This window comes from Ceratotherium simum, chromosome 3, assembly GCF_057802395.1.
Source record: "Ceratotherium simum simum isolate JZ-2026a chromosome 3, ASM5780239v1, whole genome shotgun sequence".
In the NCBI taxonomy this organism is placed as follows: Eukaryota; Metazoa; Chordata; class Mammalia; order Perissodactyla; family Rhinocerotidae; genus Ceratotherium; species Ceratotherium simum.
In genome coordinates this window covers 37,832,861-37,852,015 of record NC_141902.1, presented here as the reverse complement: position 1 = coordinate 37,852,015, position 19,155 = coordinate 37,832,861, and the positions used below count along the sequence as shown (strand labels likewise).

General features: G+C 44.6%; 2 protein-coding genes across 5 annotated transcripts; one reads left to right on the top strand and one right to left on the bottom strand.

Moving 5' to 3' along the window:
• Positions 1 to 296: 296 nt before the first annotated feature.
• On the bottom strand, positions 297 to 4,785 carry RPUSD2 (RNA pseudouridine synthase domain containing 2). The gene is made up of 3 exons (XM_004421418.3): positions 4,144 to 4,785; positions 2,232 to 2,528; positions 297 to 1,547 (listed from the first exon to the last, which is right to left on the bottom strand). Exons 1-3 carry the CDS (start codon positions 4,768 to 4,770, stop codon positions 813 to 815), a joined length of 1,659 nt encoding a protein of 552 aa, XP_004421475.3. The 5' UTR covers positions 4,771 to 4,785; the 3' UTR covers positions 297 to 812.
• A 3,550-nt stretch (positions 4,786 to 8,335) lies between these two features.
• Positions 8,336 to 16,979, top strand: CCDC32 (coiled-coil domain containing 32). 4 transcript variants are annotated; one of them, XM_004421417.3, is made up of 4 exons: positions 8,336 to 8,428; positions 9,919 to 10,174; positions 13,416 to 13,572; positions 16,325 to 16,979. In XM_004421417.3, the coding sequence occupies exons 2-4, from the start codon at positions 9,931 to 9,933 to the stop codon at positions 16,461 to 16,463; spliced, it is 540 nt and encodes a 179-aa protein (XP_004421474.1). In that variant the 5' UTR covers positions 8,336 to 8,428; positions 9,919 to 9,930; the 3' UTR covers positions 16,464 to 16,979. The 4 variants fall into 4 exon arrangements, with proteins under 4 accessions (XP_004421474.1, XP_014636056.1, XP_087281366.1 ...); XM_014780570.2 differs by having other exon boundaries at positions 8,357 to 8,428; positions 9,924 to 10,174; XM_087425240.1 differs by having other exon boundaries at positions 8,389 to 8,432.
• The last annotated feature ends 2,176 nt before the right edge of the window (positions 16,980 to 19,155 follow it).

Here is a 19,155-nt window from a genome sequence, read left to right as displayed (position 1 = left end):
TATGACATACAACTATCTACTGGGGCTTTGGGAGAAAAAATAAATAAATAAATAAAATTATAAAAAAAAACAAACAAAAAAAACTGGTATACAAATGTTCATAGCAGCACTATTCACAACAGCCAAAAGGTGTAAACAACCCAAATGTCCATCGACTGATCAATGGATATAAAATGTAGTATACCTATACAACGGACTACCATTCAGCCATAAAAAAGGAATGAAGCCATGCTGTAAATGGGACGAGCCTTGAAAACATTATGCTAAGCAAAAGAAGACAGACACAAAAGGTCACATATTGTATGATTCCATTTATATGAAACATCCAGAATAGGCAAATCCATAGAGATAGAAAGTAGATTAATAGTTACCAGGGGTTGGAAGGAAGGGGAAATGGGGAGTGACTGTTGAATGAGTGTGTGTTTCCTCTTGGGTGATGAAAATGTCTTGGAACTAGATAAGAGGGGATGGTTACACAACATTGTGAATGTACTAAATGCCACTAAATTATATACTTAAAATGGTTAATTGTATGTTACATGAATTTTACCTCAATAAAAAAAACTGAAAGAAAGCAGTAAGAAAATCAGACACACAAGGTGTTAGAAAAAGGGATATATTTACAAATCAAAAAGTCCCCAAACTCTAGCTGGAGGGAGAGGAAGGAAGGAGGTAGCAAGTACGAGCAGGTCCTTTAGGAGCCCAACCTCACTCCTGTAGAAACCCTGAGTACCAGCCCATGAGGTCAGCTCCCACCCCATGGCCCTTCCCTCTTCTAACCCAAGAAGCAATCCCTCCACTGGCCACAGCCCTCAGTCCTCTTGCCAGTCATCCTGTGCCCAGGCAGGCATGCGTGAAAAGTACTCAAAGTCTGGCCCTTTATAGCGCAGGGCATGCAGATACATCACAAGGTCCTGGGGCAAGGGGTCCTGTCGCACCAGCCGGCATTCTGCACAGAGAGGGTCTATCTCTTGATTCACAACATCTGTTTCGGCTGCGTTCCCTGGTGCCAAAGCCATTGTGTCCAGATCCTGAGAGGCTGCCTCAACTGCTCTATCCATCTTCTGGGCAGATGCAGCCAACTCTTCTAGGCAGTCCTTGCCCAGCTCTGAGGAGGGAGCTGTAGAGTCCGTGAGTCCTGGGGACAGGTCACCCTCACAGAGATCTAACACATCCAGGCTCTGTTTGGCCTGGTGCTCTGCCACAAGGTCCCGAAGCAGTTCCTCATCTGTCTTGGGAATGTGGCCACCCCGGCCACGGGAGGGGCCCCAGGCAACTGAGTTGTAGATGGGGTCATTGAGGATGGGGTGGCCCAGAAACTGGAGATGGACTCGGATCTGGTGGGTGCGGCCTGTGAGTGGCCGGCACCGCACCACACTGGATTGGCCATTGTAGCTCAGTCTCTGGAACACTGTCTCACAAGGCTTGCCCCGAGTATCTACACGGCACACCCCTACCTTGTAAGACACTACCAAGATGGGTTCCTTGCAGGTCACTTCCTCAGCGGGGAACTCCCCCTCCACTCGGCAGACGTACTCCTTCTCCAGCTACATAGAAGGGAAGAGCAAGCAAGTCAGCACAAAGCCTCAACTCCTGAAGCCCAGACTCTCTGCAGTGATGAAGAATGCACCAGTGTCAGACAGCAGAGGATTTAAATCCCAGCTCCACCATTTGCCAGTTTTGTGATTCTGGGTACATTACTAGCCTTTGAAAATCCCATTAAGTCGTCTAGAAAACGTGAGATTAGAAAAGCATTTACCTCACAGGGTGTTACAAGGATTCAGTAAGTTAGGCTCTAATGTACTCGGTATTGAGCCTGGTATACAGTAAGCACTCAATAAACCTACCACAATCAGATCCAGAATTACAATTTCAAGACCACAATCATTACCATTTAATTCTTCTACCCATGCCTCTTCCAACTTCATCCAGAATCTTTCCACCAAGTAGGCTCTCCCCACAATCTTAAAAATCTTGCTCAGCCTGTCATCACTTTAAAACTCCAGAACAACAAACTACTAAGAGAAGCAGTGCATGCCATCTCTAAAAATCTTTTGAAACATAAGAGATAATAACCTATCTTTGGCACTTTAGGTGTTGACCTTTCTGAAAGTAGGAAGCTTCGCCAGTTAAACATGAAGACCCACTTCAGAAAGAACTCAGCAATGCCCTTTTGACACAGAGATTTCTGTGCCCAGGAAGTGGCCCGCAGGAAACAAAGCCTGGCTCACCTGCCGGTCTCGAACCTGCTCATGAATTCTCTCCGAGACGGCTGCTGTCTTGGCAAACATGAGGACCCCGGAGGTAAGGCGGTCAAGCCGATGCAATGGGTGTAGCTCCTTGAGCTGGTGCTCCTTGCCCAGGATGAAGATGACCGTGTTGTGTCGGAAGCGGCCACAGGGATGGACAGGAATGGAAGAAGGCTTGTCCACCACCACCATGTCTTCATTCTCAGCTAGCAGGCGGATAGGCTCTGCTGTGACTGGTGGCTCATGCCTGTGCACTGTGTTCTGCAAGAAGTCATTGTCCTGCCAATGACATAGGCAATCGGTCAGCCCAGGAGCCAACAATTGTAATCAGTCGACTGCACACACAGCTTCCCGTTCTTTATTGACCCGGAAGAATGGTTGCAGTACATGGTTTCGCAGAAAAAGCAGTGTGCATAGCATATTCCCATTTTGTAAAAATACAGACACACAGGCAGATAGCAGGCATTGAAAAAGTACTAGAAGGATTTACACAAAAATGTTAATAGTGACATTCCTAGGTGGTGGAATTACGGATGTTTTTTGATTTTGCTTATCTGTATTTTCTCTATAATCAAGTTATATTTAAAAGCCATTTTTTTCTAAAACAGAGGGAAAAAACCTCCATATATCATCATTTATCATGACCCTGAACAAACACCAAACTATAGGTCCAGAGATCTGGGCTCTAGACCTGCCTGGATTTCCCACAGGCTCACTGCATGATCTTTTTTTTTTTTTTTTTTTTTTTGTGAGGAAGACAGCCCTGAGCTAACATCCATGCTAATCCTCCTCTTTTCGCTGAGGAAGACTGGCTCTGAGCTAACATCTATTGCCAATCCTCCTCCTTTTCTTTTTTTCCCCAAAGCCCCAGTAGATAGTCGTATGTCATAGTTGCACATCCTTCTAGTTGCTGCTGTATGTGGGATGCAGCCTCAGCATGGCCGGGGAAGCGGTGCGTCAGTGCGCTCGGGATCCGAACCCGGGACGCCAGCAGCGGAGCGCGCGCACTTAACTGCTAAGCCAGTGGGCCGACCCCTCACTGCATGATCTTGAGCAAGTCACTTAACTTCTCTGGGCCTGTTTCCTTATCCGTAAAATGTGAGGGTTAGACCAGATCTGTGCTTCTCAAAACTAGGATGGGAGCAGGCATTCAAATCACTCATTCCCCAAATGCTGAAACTACCTTGCCTCTTTCACAACTACGGTGAACTAGTGTTACCGACAGGATTGTCTGGCACTTCTTGACTGTGAAGGAATTTTAAAGAAGGGTCAAAGCACTGGGCTATACAATTCTAGTCTCTATCTCTGACATTTCACAATTCTATCATATCAGGCTCTATGATAAATAATTTAAGCAGTAGTTATAAGAACACAGGCTTTGGCGGTGACACTGTTGCCTTACCGCTGTGAGGTTTACCTTAGTTTGGTTTCCTCACAGGTAAAATCAAGTGGCAATACCTACCCCACAAGGCTGTCATTAGAATTAAACGTTAAAGTACATAAAAAGCTTAACTCTGTGCCCAGCACACAGTAAGGGGACGTAAATGATAGCCTCTATTATTACTATTTGTAGGGAGGTCTACAATGCAAGGTAGGAAGTGATCAGCGCCAGTGCCACAAGACAGTTCCTAACAGGAGCTATGAGAATTCCGACTTCTATCCCTTGGAAACAAGAAAACTGCAGGGATGGAGGGGATAAATGGGCTGAGTTTTGAAGCACAGAGGATACTTGCGGAGATGAGGTGGGAGGAGAGGGCTAAAAGAGTGTTCCAAGTGAAAGCGAGAACGCTTCAGAATTACCCCGATTTTACTCCAGCACCTACGCCCACTAACTCGGAAAAAACCCCTGCCCCCTTTCCTCGCCCCTTTCCGGCCGACCCCATCAGGACTCCACCTTGAGCACAACGCTGAGGTCCTGTACTGGCTCCTTGTTGAGGTGCAGGCGCCCGGCCCGGACCGCGGCCTCGTAGTAGGCCACGGGCTGGGCTCGGAACTCGGTGCTGAACACGTGCAGCAAGCTGTGGCCCACCCAGCGGCCTTTGCAGTAGGTCTGGAAGTCAAAGTAATAGGGCCGCACTTTGCGCAGGCCGCCCTCGAAGTAGTAGCTGGTCTCTGCAAAGTGCTCATCGCCGAAGCTCACCCCAGCCCGCCGCTTCTTCGGGGGCGGCACGACGCGCTCCCCGGTTGCGCCCCGCCGCTTCTTCCGCTTGCCTGGGCCCTGGGCTGCAGCCAGAGCCTGCTCCCCGCTCCCTGTGGCCTGCTTCCCGTCCCCCGGGGCCGGCTCCACTCCCGCGTCGGCCGGCTCCGGGCGCCCTGGGGTCCGCTCACTCCTCGCGTCGCCACCCGCGTCTCCGTTTTGCTGAACCGGAGCCCTCAGCCCGCTCGCTGCCTCGGCCTCGGTCGATAGTGTTTCCGTCATCCGGCTCCTACTGCCACCCCAAGACCTGGCAAAGCTGAGGCGCCGGAGATTGAAGCACCCCTGCACCACAACCGGGAGCCAGCGCAGGCCGCCCAGCCACATAACCGCGCGGCCGCCGCTCCTGGGTCGCGATCTGAGGACGTCACTCAGCACCAGCCAATCAGTGAGACCTAGTCCCGAGGCGGGGACTGCGAAGAGAGAGGGTGAGTTGAATGAATTGAATGAGTGGGGAGTTGAGAGGCTGTGAGGATGACTCACCAAAAGTGTAGATTCCATGTAGATATGCTCAAAGCCCCTTAGGGCTGGAAAACTCTTGAAAGGAGTTGCTTAAAACAAAACAAAACAAAACGGAATGAGGATTCCTAAACTCTGAATACAACAAGAAGCACTGTGTTGTATAATTTAAAAGGGCGAATATTATAGTACGTCACTTATATCTCAATAAAGCTGTTATATATGTATTTAAAAATACACACACCCCAGAAGCAATGTTTTCACACCTGTCCTTCCCCCTAACAGCATGAGAAGGATTAGAGATCTTCCATTTGCTCCTGTCCTGAGATTAAAACTGCAAGTGGATCAGATGATGTATTTATCAGAGTTCTTAAATGCAAAATACTGAAACAAACTCTGATTCACTTCATCAGAGAGGGAAATATTGAAAGGATATTATTAGCACTTCATAGAATTCACAAGAGAGCCGGAGAACAGGCTCAGAAAAAGATCCGAATCAAGAGAAGCCAAGGCCTCTGAGAACCAGCCACATGACAAAAGGGTAAATTGTACGGTATGTCAATTATATTTCAATAAAGTGATTATTTAAAAATAAACGTTTTTCAGAATGTATCTGAAGCATGGACAAGGAGAGAGGTATCAGAGAGGTCTAGAGAGGGAGTCCTTGTGGGATTGTCTAAAGCCTTGCTACTCAAAATGTGGTCTGTGAATTAGCAACCTGGACAACACCTGGCAACTTGTTGGAACTGCAGTGTCTATGTTCAGTGGCAGTGGGGTGTTCCCTGAGCAGTCCCTCAGTGGGATTTAGACACTGTTCCTGATTTTATAGACCCCAAGCCTGACTCTCTGGCCCCTCTTGATATTCTGTGAACTAATTAATATCCTTTAATCCTGTGCTGTACAATAGAGTAACCATTAGCCACATGTGGCTATTTAAATTTAAATTAATTAAAATGAAATAAAATTTAAAATTCAGTTCTTCAGTTGCACAAGTTGCATTTCAAGCGCTCAACAGCCACATGAAGCTAGTGGCTACCTTATTGGACAGCTCAGATACAGAACATTTCTATCATCACAGAAAGTTCTATTGGACAGAGCAGATTTAATCACTTCCTTTTACTGCTTAAACTGGCTAGAATGAGTTCTATTGTTTGAACTAAGAACTCCAACTAACTACTATGATAAGGATTTAAGTCTTTAAGAGCAATGGGAAATCATCAAAGAGTTTTTGGTGTGTGTGTGTGTGTGTGACATGATCTGATCTCCATTCCAAAAGATCACCCTGATTGCAACATGAAGAAGGGACTGAAGAGTGAATCACATGGTCTAGCTGCAGTTCAGTGTGGTCCTTGACCATGAGGGTTCTAATTCAAACATTCACACACCAAACAAATTTGGAACATTTGCCAGGCATCACTTGGCTCTGGAGATACAGAGGTAAGAAAAACATGGGTCCTGATCTCAGTGAAAACATACGCTAGTTGAAAAACATATCTGTGCTAATCATACTGCTGTTAAAGCAGAGAGTCTGAGATAGAGGGATGCTGACTGCCCCCATGTGGCTTTCTGGTGTGAGCATTCCTTGAGGAGGGGGAGATTACCATGGTTTATGGTTTCAATTTTGCAAATCCAGGATCTGGTTTGGATTTATTTAGCATATATACTAATTAAACTCAGAAGACATAGGTGAATCGGTAAGGATGCCAATTTGTTAATTTACAGCTGTAACTTTAAGTTATAAAATGTATTTCATTTCATACCAGCAACTATTTATGCCCACTGTTAAAGGCACCCTCATCCTGCCATCAAGATATTTAAGAGGCCAAATTGGAAATTAAGAGTTTGGTGAGCAGGAAATCAGAGAAAAGGGCATAAGTGAGTCGAGAGGCCATGGAGTAGCTTGATGAAGCACCCATAAACCTGCGACAGTGCCCCTTCTATGAATCAGATGCTACCAGATTCATGTCACCACGTCGGGTGGTAGTTGGAGGACTCTGAGGATCCCTCACTAGGAGACTACGCCTCTACCCCCCCACTCCCGCCCCTGCCATTTATTCCCTATGTATAAGCACTGCCAAAATCTTGCTCCTTTGTTTTCTAACCTCCTTGCTTTCCACTTCCTTCTGTTTGCATATTCTTTTTTTGTGTGTGAGGAAGATCAGTCCTGAGCTAACACCCACGCCAATCCTCCTCTTTTTGCTGAGGAAGACCGGCTCTGAGCTAACATCTATTGCCAATCCTCCTCCTTTTTTTCCCCAAAGACCCAGTAGATGTTGTATGTCATAGTTGCACATCCTTCTGTGGGAAGGATGTGGGACCCGGCCTCAGCATGGCGGGAGAAGCGGTGCCTTGGTGCCCGCCCAGGATCCGAACACCCGCCGCCAGTAGCGGAGCACGTGCACTTAACCGCTAAGCCACCAGGCCGGACCCCTGTTTGCATATTCTAAGAATGGTTATAAATGGGAGCAACGGAGTACCTTGTAGTTCCCTTTCACATGGTGGTAGTTATTACCACCATAGCCACACAGATTGGCTTTAAACCCATCTAGAGACTATATCATCAGCAAAGTTACTTCTACTCATGGTTGGTTGATGTCTTTCAGCACATGTTTCTTTGAGAGAGAGTAATCGGCCCTGGAAATTAGGTGTGGATGGGGGAAGAAGGGGTGCATCTCAGCGAACTGATAACCTTGAAGGATATCAAAGGTCATCTCCTTTAAAAAAACGTTTCTGACCTCCTCCTTCCCCTCATGACCACTCTCTCCTTTGTGTACTCTGGCCACACTTCCATCATACCCTCTATAATTCTTTGCTGTTATTGGTAAACCTTTCTGCCCCCATAGCGCACCCTCCTACACTAAACTGTCAAGACCTCTGGGACCCATACCAGGTCTTATCTGTCTTGAATTCCCGCTTAATACAACGCGTAGAATACAGGAGGAGCTTGGTGTCTATTGACTAAATGAATGAGAGAAAGCTTCATAACTTGGTGAGTGAGACATGGGTCTCCTGCGACAGTTAAGGAAAGAAGTCGCCTTCTTCCCCATCTGAGCCGCCGAAGTGCTATACCTTGAGTAGAGAAGGGCTGAAATTTGCAGAGACAAACACTGGCCCAGAGAATCATCCGGAAGGTGAACTTGCTCAGGGAATTAAGAAAAGTCAAAGGCCTTGGAAACTGGGCTTTCTATCCGAGCAGGGAATGTGAGGCTGTCGCTGTCCGCGCGGCTGGAACGCACAGAAGTAAGCGGAATCTACCTGGCCCTAGGGAAGGTAGAGGCCCAGCGCACGTGATTCCACCGTTCCCCGGCAACAACAGTCCCGCTCACCGCTGCCTCGCACTCTGCTCCTCGCTTCCTCACCCAGTTGAGCTCCACTCGACCAATCGACGCACGGAACATCGCCAGCTCGGGCGGTGGTTGGAGGACTCCCGGGATCCGTCACTTGGAGACTCCGCCTCGCTATTTCTTCCGGTTGCCAGCGACAAAGCTGAGCCGAGTGTTTGCGGGCTGCTGGGCCGGTGATTGCGGTAGGTGAGGAGGGGCGGGGTGCCCAGCGTTTTGTATCCCCGTCTCCGGCCCCATCCTGGGATACCACAAAGGGGCCTCGGGGCCTGACTCATCCCGCCCAGCCAGTGCTTGAGGCCAGAGTGACTGAGGCCCGGGGTCTGGACACCAGCATTCCCTGCGCTGTTCTGGACTTCCTAGTGGGGAGAGCGGGGACCGGGGCACAGGTGCGAGCAAAGTTCAGGTTTGGGTGGGTTCAAACGATTTCGGGATGGGGGTGGAGGTTCATTGTGGCCCCTGGCATCAATTCATCCAGGGCCGCCGTGAAATATCTGTCGCTTTTACTTCCGGGCCCTTGGCTGGCTGAGCTCCCTCTCTTGGAATTATTCAGACCTTTGTCCAGGCAGCCTTCCTAATCTCAGAGATCCCTCCTAAAAGATGTCAAGCCATCCTATAAGATTAGATAGTTATGAAAGCCCCAGGCTCTGTGCGTGGCCCTTCCCACCTAGCTCTGTTTGGTTCTTTCAGTATATTCCCAAACAGGCAGAGTGGTATTGGGTAAAAATATGGATTTGATTTTGGAGCGGCACAGGTCAGGTTTCCAATCAAGGATTCACCATATATCAGTAATGTGCCCTTGACAAGTTACCCTTCTGATCCTCGTTTTTTTCATCCGTAAAATGACAAAAATATCTTTCAGTGTTTCTGACTCTTAAAATAAGAACATGAGGCATATTGCCCAGCTTCTAGATGTAATGAGTACATGGGCTTTTGCATTTGACAGTACTCTCTGACAGACAGTTTTCACCAAGCAGCGCTTTTATTATCCTCCTCTGTATGGAACAGTGCAAGACTGTTAGTCTGTGCCCTATTGAAAATAGAATTTAATTGGCCGAGGACAGAGTGGTTGTATTTTGGAGAACCTTTGGAGAAAAGTGCAGGACGATCTTCCTCACTGGAAATGTCCTAGAAATTCCTTTGTGTGTGTGTTAAAACATATATAATGTAAAATTTACCATTTTAACCATTTTTAGATGTACAGTTCAGTGGCATTCATATTGTTGCACAACCATCACCACTATCTATCTCTAGAACTTCCCAAACTGAAACTCTGTACCCGTTAAACAATAACTCCCATTCCCTCCTCCCCAAGCCGCTGGCAACCACCATTCTGTTTTCTGTCTCTATGAATTTGACTGCACTAGGTACCTCATATAAGTGGAATCATTCAGTATTTGTCCTCTTGTGTCTGGCTTGTAGAAATTCCATTTTTAAAGACAAACTTCATTATGAAAACAACTTGAATGCAGAGCCAGAAGAGGACCCAATTACCCTTTTGGCATCTTTTTATCTGTAACATAGGAATCTAATAGAAGACATTTTAAGTTTTGTTAAGAGAAACTTCTTAAAAGCCTATTACCTTCCTTCAGTGGGTAAACAAATATCCAAGTACCTCATACTTATACTGTATCCTTAAAGCCAGTTCTTACTCACTTGAGCTTCTGTTTTTCAGCTCAGATTCCAAATGAAAATGTTTGAGAGCATTGACTCTACAGCCACAAGATCTGGCCCGGATCTTTGGGCTGAAATCTGTTCCTGTCTGCCAAATCCTGACCAAGAGGATGGTGCCAACAATGCCTTCTCAGACTCCTTTATGGATTCTTACCCTGCTGGTGTAGGCCAGAGGGAGGCCCCAGACTCTGCTGTTCAGCCAGCTATAAAGCCGTGGGCTCCCTTGCAGGATTCGGAAGTGTATTTAGCATCTCTAGGTAAGTTAGATGGCTTTTCTTTTATTTATTTATTTATAATTTTATTTATTTATTTTTCCCCCAAAGCCCCAGTAGATAGTTGTATGTCATAGCTGCACATTCTTCTAGTTGCTGTATGTGGGACGCGGCCTCAGCATGGCCAGACAAGCAGTGTGTCAGTGCGCGCCCGGGATCGGAACCCGGGCTGCCAGTAGCGGAGTGCGCACACTTAACCGCTAAGCCACGGGGCTGGCCCTCTTTTTTTTTTTTTTTAAATCAGAAGCTGGTGGTTTTTTTTTTTTTTTAAATTTTTTGTTTATTGCAGTAACATTGGTTTATAACATTGTAAAAATTTCAGGTGTACATCATTGTACTTCTATTTCTGTTTTGTACTTCTATTACATCATGTTCACCACCAAAATACTAATTACAACCCATCATCACACACATGTACCGAATTATCCCTTTCACCCTCCTGCCTCCCCCCTTCCCCTCTGGTAACCAGAAGCTGGTTTTAAGGAAGCATGCTGAAGTTCTGTTACATCATACCTGGTTTTCTATTCTTAATTTTTTTTTTTGTCCTCACCACATGTATCTGTCAGAGATAATTCTAGTGGTTGTTTCAGGTTGATTGTTGGGAAGGAGCCTCCTTTTTCTTGTACATCTCTTAAAACAGTCCTTGTTGCCTCCTGCTTCTGACTGTTTCATCTGAATTCTACTTTATTTCTTGTCATTCTGTAGAACCCTCTTGCCACCTAATGGTGACCCATATATTCAGCTAACTCAGAAGTATCACATCTTATGCAATCCTGAAAGAAAAGGTCATGGCCCCAGAGCTACATATGGATTTCTGATGCTACAGTTTGAAAAACTGTTATATTAAATAGCTTATTGTTGGAATGGGAGCATGTTGACATAAAATTCATTCTGCTTCTTGTTAGCCATTTTATTTTTTTAATATTTCCTGAACACATCTTCACTCTCCTGTCTTGTGGCCTTAAGTGTAAGTATTTAGACAGACTCCAAACACAGGAAAGAGATTTGGATTGTCCCATGCAAGGGGAAAGAAAAATATCATTCTAGGGCAGTGATTGCCAGTCTTTAGAATCGTGGTATCCTTTTATTATTAAACATCCACGAGACCCATCTATGTGTCATGAAACCAAATCTGGCAATAATTATTTGAGGAAGGAAAGGCAATTTAGGATGAAGAAGCTTTTGAGGAAGGACAGAAAGAAGAGTCACAATAGAGTTTACATGATTGCTAAATAATATCTTGGAAAAACAAAAAGAATTTTGTTAATGATGTACTGGAGGAAAAAGATAAGGGAAAAAACACAGGTGGAATGATGGATAATGAGAAAGATGAGGGTTTAATGTGAAATTTGTCAGGAAGCCACCAAAGATAGGATAGTAATACTTGCAGCCATGGCCGAGGAGATTGACAATTCTGTTTTGTGGTGGTCGGAGCATCTATTTAACAATGATAAGCAGAAGAAGCAACAGTCTGAGAAAGCTGAAGAACCAGATCCTTTGGTTTATTGGTGCTCTGTGCCGAGGGATTATAAGAAACATTCATGGATTTGGTGATGATTTTGATTGGTGGAGACTGGTTCAGAAAGTTAAAACTCCACTGATCATTTTTCTACAGTCAGTTAAGAAGATGATTAAAATTTCCTTCTCTGAGGAAAATAAGAGCCATTTCTGGTGCCTCTGGCAGAGTCTGGGAGACAATGGCAGGCGGGTTTGGAGTATGCAGTGGCGAGTGTTTCTGCCTGCCTAATTTAGATCACACCTCATCAGGGACTCAGCACGCTCAGAGAAGGAAAGACCGTTTCCAGCCCAAAAGAGTACCGTCCACCTTGACAACCAAGGCCAGACAATATAAGAATTGTTTTTATTGCCAATAAAGCTATATCAAAGAGAATCCACTAAAAGCAACAATTAAAAACTTAGCCAGTTCAGTGTGAGATATACATAATCCTTTTCACATCCTCAAGGAGAAAAAACTCCTCAAATATTTAACATTTGTCAACTGCAGGGGTTTTCCATGGGCCAGCTCTTGGTGGTAACTTGCAGCAACAAAAAGTGTTTATTGTTTTGATCTGTGGGTGCTAGCTAATGTGGATTGTTTAGAAATGAAAACGGGATTGCAAATCATAAAGTTTCTATTGGTTCAAAGATTGATGTTCACTCCTACCCCCTCCAAAAAGCCATTGTTTACTCATTTATTATAGTTGAAGGCTATGCTTAATTAAGGCAGAAGGCAAGTGGTGATACCCTTTCTTGCATTCCTCAAAGGGGGATATCTGTTCAACAATTATACTTAAAATGCAAAGAAGAGTAATTAAACATCTATCATCAGGAAACCATATGGACCACTCTCAAAGGGATTACAAGATGTTTGTTTTCATTAGGCTCCAACATTCAGGCCACAAGTTGAGCAACTTTAAAAATTGCTGGGAGATTCCTTTTCTTTTTTTTTTTTTTTTTTGTGAGGAGGACCAGCCCTGAGCTAACATCCAATGCCAATACTCCTCTTTTTTTTTTTTTTGCTGAGGAAGACTGGCCCTGGGCTAACATCCATTCCCATCTTCCTCTACTTTATATGGGATGCCGCCACAGCGTGGCTTAACAAGTGGTGCGTTGGTGCGCGCCCGGGATCCGAACCGGCGAACCCCGGGCCGCCCCAGCGGAGCGTGCGTACTTAACCGCTTGCGCCACCAGGCCGGCCCTGAGATTCCTTTTCTTTAATCAAGAATTTAGTCACACATAGAGATCTTAAAGATCTCTTATTATTGAGTTCTCATCAAGTCAATTTTAGTGTCTAATGAACCATTGGATCTCTCATCATTTTCTCTAATTCTTTCTCATGAGGTTTGGAAACCACTTCATGTCACTCTAACAAAAAGAAAAACCATTTACTCCTCCGAGAGACTATTTTCAAGGAGTTGAAAAAAGACGTAGTATACACATGTCAAGCCAGGGAAAACAAGCATTCCTTAGAGAGATACCTGCTGGGTTTCTGTGATTTCAAAGAAAACATGCCATCGATTTATTTATGAGAAGAGTGAAGACATTGTGAAGGAAAAAGAAAAATGTACATTTCCCTTTATCTGCCCTCCTTAAAAAATAAGCTCTTTTGCAGGGAACGTGAATGTACTCCTCAGTGAGAGAATTTTTAAGTTGTCATTTTACGTTTTAGATTTAGTTTTATTTCTCATTCACTTTCCTTGTTAAGCTCTAGTTCTTCTCTCTTTAGAGAAGAAACTGAGAAGAATCAAAGGTTTCAATCAGGAAGTGACTTCCAAGGACATGCTTCGAACCCTAGCTCAAGCCAAGAAGGAATGCTGGGATCGGTTCCTCCAGGAGAAGTTAGCATCAGAGTTCTTTGTGGATGGACTTGATTCTGATGAGAGGTAATTGATTCCCAGTCCAGTTCCAGGTGACGGTCTGTTTCACTGAAGGCATTTCTCTTTCTCTAAAGATTCAGGGAGAGTGACATCTGAGTGCAGATATTAGTTGATGTCAATATCAGCTTTTCTGAGCTAAAAATCATCCTTTGTAAGGTTGTTCTGTCTGCTCTTAGTCCAGCAGCAGATTTTTGAGAATGGGTATTTTTGCCAAAAGGCAAATGCCCCACCTACATCTTAATTACAGGTTGAACAGAGTTGAGGATAAACCATTGTCTTCGTTTTTAAGTACACAGTTCGCTTGAGAAAGTAGTAATCAATCAACAATTGGAACTGTGTCTTCTTATCTGTGAATCTCCAGTGCCTTACCGAGTTTCTGTCATGTTATAGGCACTCAGATTTGTGTAGACTAAATGAATGAATTTCTTAAGCATCTACTGTGTGAAGGCACTGTGCTTGATGTCATGGGGGGCGCAGTGGGGTGGAGGGGAAATGTAAGGCAGTTTTAGACCCTTTTCTTTGGTCTTCAGAACTAGGGGGAGAGATAACAAATATATATAAAGACATATCTAACAAAATGCAGCAGCATAAGAGCCAGATGCGTAGAAGTGACAGAACATGCTTTGGGAGTTCAGAGACCACTGAGCTCCCCATGGGTTCTGGTGTTTGTGCCAGAGAAGGAGGCAGGACTTGAACAGTACCTGCAGGTGGGCCGGATGCAGAAAGGAGGAGAGGACATTCTGCCACAAACAGCAGGATGGTGCTTGACACCCAGGAAAGTGGCTCTGCCACTTGCTGCTTGTATGTTCTTGCGTAAGTAACCTGTGTGTGCCTCAGTTTCCTGCTCTGTAAAGCAAGGAGTAGTAGCTCTTACCTCATAAGGTTGTTATGAGGGTTAAATGAGTTACTATGTGTAAAGTGCTTAGAACAGTGCCTGGCACACGGTAAGTACTATGTAAGTGTTAGCTACTATTAATTATTCTTCCTAACAGAATTTTTTAAAGTTCAGTAAGAAATTATTCAAAATAAAAATCAGAGAGGAGAGTAAAAACCTGAATTTTAACAAAAGGTCTTGGGGGAATATGACTTAACCTAAGTTTGCAACATATCATTAACATTGATTTTGAGATTCCCATGGTGTCAGATGAAGATACTGCTTTTGAAATCATGGACAGTATGTGAATAAAACTTCATAGTTACATTTTACTTTTTAATTTGCAAAGTACTTTCACTTACATTATCTCGAAGACTGCATCAGCGTGCCCCTGGATCCAACAGAAGTCATTGTGGCATCTAAGGTCAGGGCAGCTACCCTCTGAGGGTTCAGAAAATAATATAAATTTTGCTCTTTTCTGTCTCTAAAAGATCAACCCAGTTGAACCTTAAACTGCCAGAAAAACACAAGACTTGAAGATTCACAGATTCCTGACCCACTAATAATTTGGTATTATGTTCTCTCCCCTCTTGAATATCTCCCTCTTCTCCAGTCTGAGAAGAAAAGACAGAACTTTCTCCTGCATAATTCTCAAGTAGGAATTCTTTATCTCAGACATCACTTAGCACCAAGGCTCAAGTTCATGTTTCTGTGTATTTATCAACACTACCTAAAATAATGTGGTTTTCCATTCTCTGTAGAAATAATTGAAACAATCCTATGGAAAGTGTGGTAGATGAAGATTAAACGCCAGTGTAGCACCTGAGTCCCCCGAGCTGTGGGCACTTGTTCCCCTGAGCCTGCATCTGTGGGATTGCTTCTTTCTATCAGTGTTCAGGACAAGCACCAGGAAACAGTAGATGTGCATTTGTTTTCAAACTTCAAAGTTTATGTTTTAAATAGAGGCCATTTTGTAGTGGAATTGTGTGATTCTTCACGGAAGTGAAGGCCGGGTAGGTGACCCACCTCATAGCATGCTTTTGGCAGGGGAGTAATGGGCTGAGAAATCCAACTGTCCACAACATGATTCCCCCATTTTAGGTGTCTAAAATCTGCTGGTTATAGCTTTATTTCTTGGCTTAAGCTAATAAATAGCTTGTGCTATTGAAGAGCATAGAATGAGGTTTACGTTATTTCTAGTCATTTATACTTTACCATGAATGTCTAATAGCTTTAGAGTGGAGGATCCTGGGTATTTAAGGAGGGTAGGACACTTTCTGCCTCCCCACAGATCAAAAGAAAACAAGAGCCCTCTGGCATAGTGGCTGTTCCTTTGTGGGGGACATTGCTGCTCAGATATTTCCATCTTGGGGACTTGCTATAGGATGAACTAAACAAAAAACCCACAATTAAACCCCCAAAATCATGCTTCGTGCAACTAAGTGCTGCAAGTATAATTGAGTGTCTCAGGTATAAGAGATTTCAAGATGCTCAGGTTTCTGCGTCACTAATTATTTGGTATTTATTTGAATGTTTCCTCCCCTTGACAATTTCTCTCCTCTCCAGTTTTGAGGAAAAAAAGACAGGACTGAGGCATAAGCTCTTAGCTATTCTCATCAAGCCTTCAGAGGCTCTGCATTTGAAGGGGGGCATGGTGCTGCTTATAGCCAAAGTACCCACTAGGGGGTAAATTATGCCACGGAGCTGCCAGAATGCACAGCTGTCAGAGGAGTATCGTCGTTTTCCCCATGTTAGCAGTGAAAAACAATTGTAGGAAGAAATTGGTGGTGGGCGGGAAGGCAGTATTTGAGTAACTGAGATAATCATTAAGTGATTAATCAGTAAGGTCTGATGCAGCCACCTTTTTCTCCTGCTCTTTCCTAGCACCTTGGAACATTTCAAGAGGTGGCTCCAGCCAGATAAAGTAGCCATCAGTACAGAGGAGGTCCAGTATCTGATTCCTCCAGAGTCACAGGTTGAGAAGCCAGCGGCTGGGGACGAGCCAGCGGCAGCGGAACAATAAATTACACACACACACCGAGCAGCTGTCACAGGTCCAGAGGGAACAGCGGAGAGCTCAGCAGCAATAGCAAGGAAAAAATCTAGGGAGGGAAAAAGCCCAGCCTTCCATTCCACAAAGCAAACAGCTGCGGGCCGCTGAGGACTTGCTTGGGGCTGGCATGTGTGACTGTCTTGGATAAAGTGACTGACCTGGGGCTGGATCAAAATACTGCTTTCCTCTATTTCTCACAGCTTGACTGAGCTCTGTTGCTGCAGGTGAGAAGTCTGCTAAGCATCTAGTGAAAGACTGTGTGTGCAAGTATGTGGAGAAACTGATGCCCTTGTGTATAATGTATAAGTTAAGTGAGCCATAATTTTTCTTGCCTCTTCTGGATTTTCCCACCTGTGTCCCAAGCATTCCCTTGGTAAATTGTCAGGGGTGAGTGGGGCCAAGGAGAGTGAAGTCTGCTGCGAATCCAAGCTCCATCTGGGGCTTCTCTAACAAGTCCTTAATAAATATAGGAACTTCAGGAAAAGAGGCTGGGCTTTTCGTTCATCTGATTTGTTCTCTGTGGGAAAAATGAACAAAAGAAGTGTGAAAATGGGTGGGTGGGTGTTTCTGTGAATATATGTATGTTTTTTTATTTTATGCATAGTTTCTCCCCTAACTTCCTTCTGCACTTAAAAAGGGTCATGTTCCAAATTAGACTTGTAAATATGGTGTTGGTATTTGACACTACTCCTGAAGAGTTCCAAGCTTGCTCCTCATGGCAGCTTTCCTGGCTGAGCCTGTGCTTCCCTCCTTATTTATGGTGTTCTTGTTCAGTCTGGGTTGTCCATATAACTTTTCTCATCAGAATAGCTATGTTTGTGGTGCTATTGACCTGATTCCTCCCAGAGAGATGTTCCGAGGCAGTGAGGAGGTAAAGACAAACGCATGGGGACCTGCGGGTGCTGGTAACCTTTGCCAGCCTCCTGTTTTTAACACATGCCCTCTGATAAGCCAGATCTCGGTGTTCAGAGGGCAGGATTCTGAGGCCATGGCTGCATGGAGCTTCTTCCTGGGTTCCAAATCCCTAATGATGAGCAGAGTGGCCATAAAAATCTCCAGAGAACATTTGCTCATTTCTAAATCAAGTATTTGCTTTGTCTGCAAGGATGGGAACCAACCAGGTGATTCCATATACTTGCTTAATTATATGAATATTTTTGTTGTAATTTCCAGATATATTTTCCTTTTTTTTTTTCATTGTCGAATGGTGTTAGCTTTATTCCTACTGATTTTTATTAGTAGGATACCTGTGACATAGAGAGTGGCCCTCTGTGTTCCCCAGACACTTTGAGGAAGCCAGACACTGACAATCAACTGGCCCTGGACCGAGCTTGCAAGCTGCCATCTCTGCCTGGGTTTAAGTGCCAGACCTCACTCTTCCTACAGGGTCATCTGTGATGGCTTTCATCTGGATGAATAGGTTGAAAAAAAAAAGACTTAAGATTTTCTTTTCCCTGCATGATAAACAAAATTTATTCTTCCTCAGTAACAAGAATTTAAGAAAAAAAGAAATAAGGCCCCAAAACAGTCTCCCAAAGAGCAGCTGATCACAGGAAGGTTGGAGAATGTGTCTGTACCAGAATAGAGTGTTTCTGTAATTCAGGCAAGATTCTAGCTTTGCCTTTACCCTACCTCCCATTTTCTACCTAAGAAATAGAAATTTTAGTATGAGAAGGTGGGGAATTGATTTAGAGGAACCGAAAAGCAATTGTAGGACTGAAAGGCCTGTAGCCCCATGTGAAAACCTGATGAGGTATTGGAGGAAGGCCCCAGATCTGCAACTGCCTTCTCACTTAACTCTTCAATAGAAACAAGTTTCCACAGAAGGGAGTCCAGTGCGTTGTAACCATGGTTGCTTAATTGGTTTAGAGGTGACAACTTGAGTGATGGCTCTAGAAGGTGAAATTCCATTTACCAAAAGCAAATTTGATATTAATTCCCCAAGCTAACTTGTTAATATAGCTTTAACTTAGGCTATTGAAGTGGCACTAAATTTGAAACCAAGAGTCTTGGGTGCTATCTTTATCTGTCTTGTGGCTTACTGTGTGATCATAAATAAGTCAAATGACCTCTTTGTGTTCCAGTTCCCTTTCAGAAATTGGACTAACCATAGGAAAAATAGTATTGGCCAAAAATGCTGATCTGTTTCCTTTAACCCTGGAAGCTTCTAAGGAACCAGTTAGGACCTTCCTCAAATCAGTAAAATTTGAGTTGAGAGAGCCTGTCTTAATACCCCTTTCTTCCTTCCTTATGCCTTTAGTGAAACACACAGACAAATGGAGAATATTTAGTGCTAAACCTTAGAGCCAGGAAAGGGCAATTACCAGTAGGGCCAAAGCAGTAATGACTTGGTCTACCCAGGGAAGGTTGGGGTGGAGCCAAGGAGATAAGCTGACTGCCGCTATTCTCTCCCGGCACATGCTCTCATGACCCAGGGCTTGGCGAGATCAGTGCTGGAATGGCACAGGCTTGTGTCCAGTACCTGCTCCAGAAATAGGCTCTGGATGTAGGCAAAGCAAATAAACAAACATCCCACGAGCTGTTGTGAGGTGTGTCCCTCCCAGGCAGGCCTGCCCACCAGGACTATTGCTGGAAGAGGGAAGACGCCCTGGAGCCGCTTCCTGGCCCTGCCTTGAAGTGAGTCCCCCAAGGCTGAGAACAG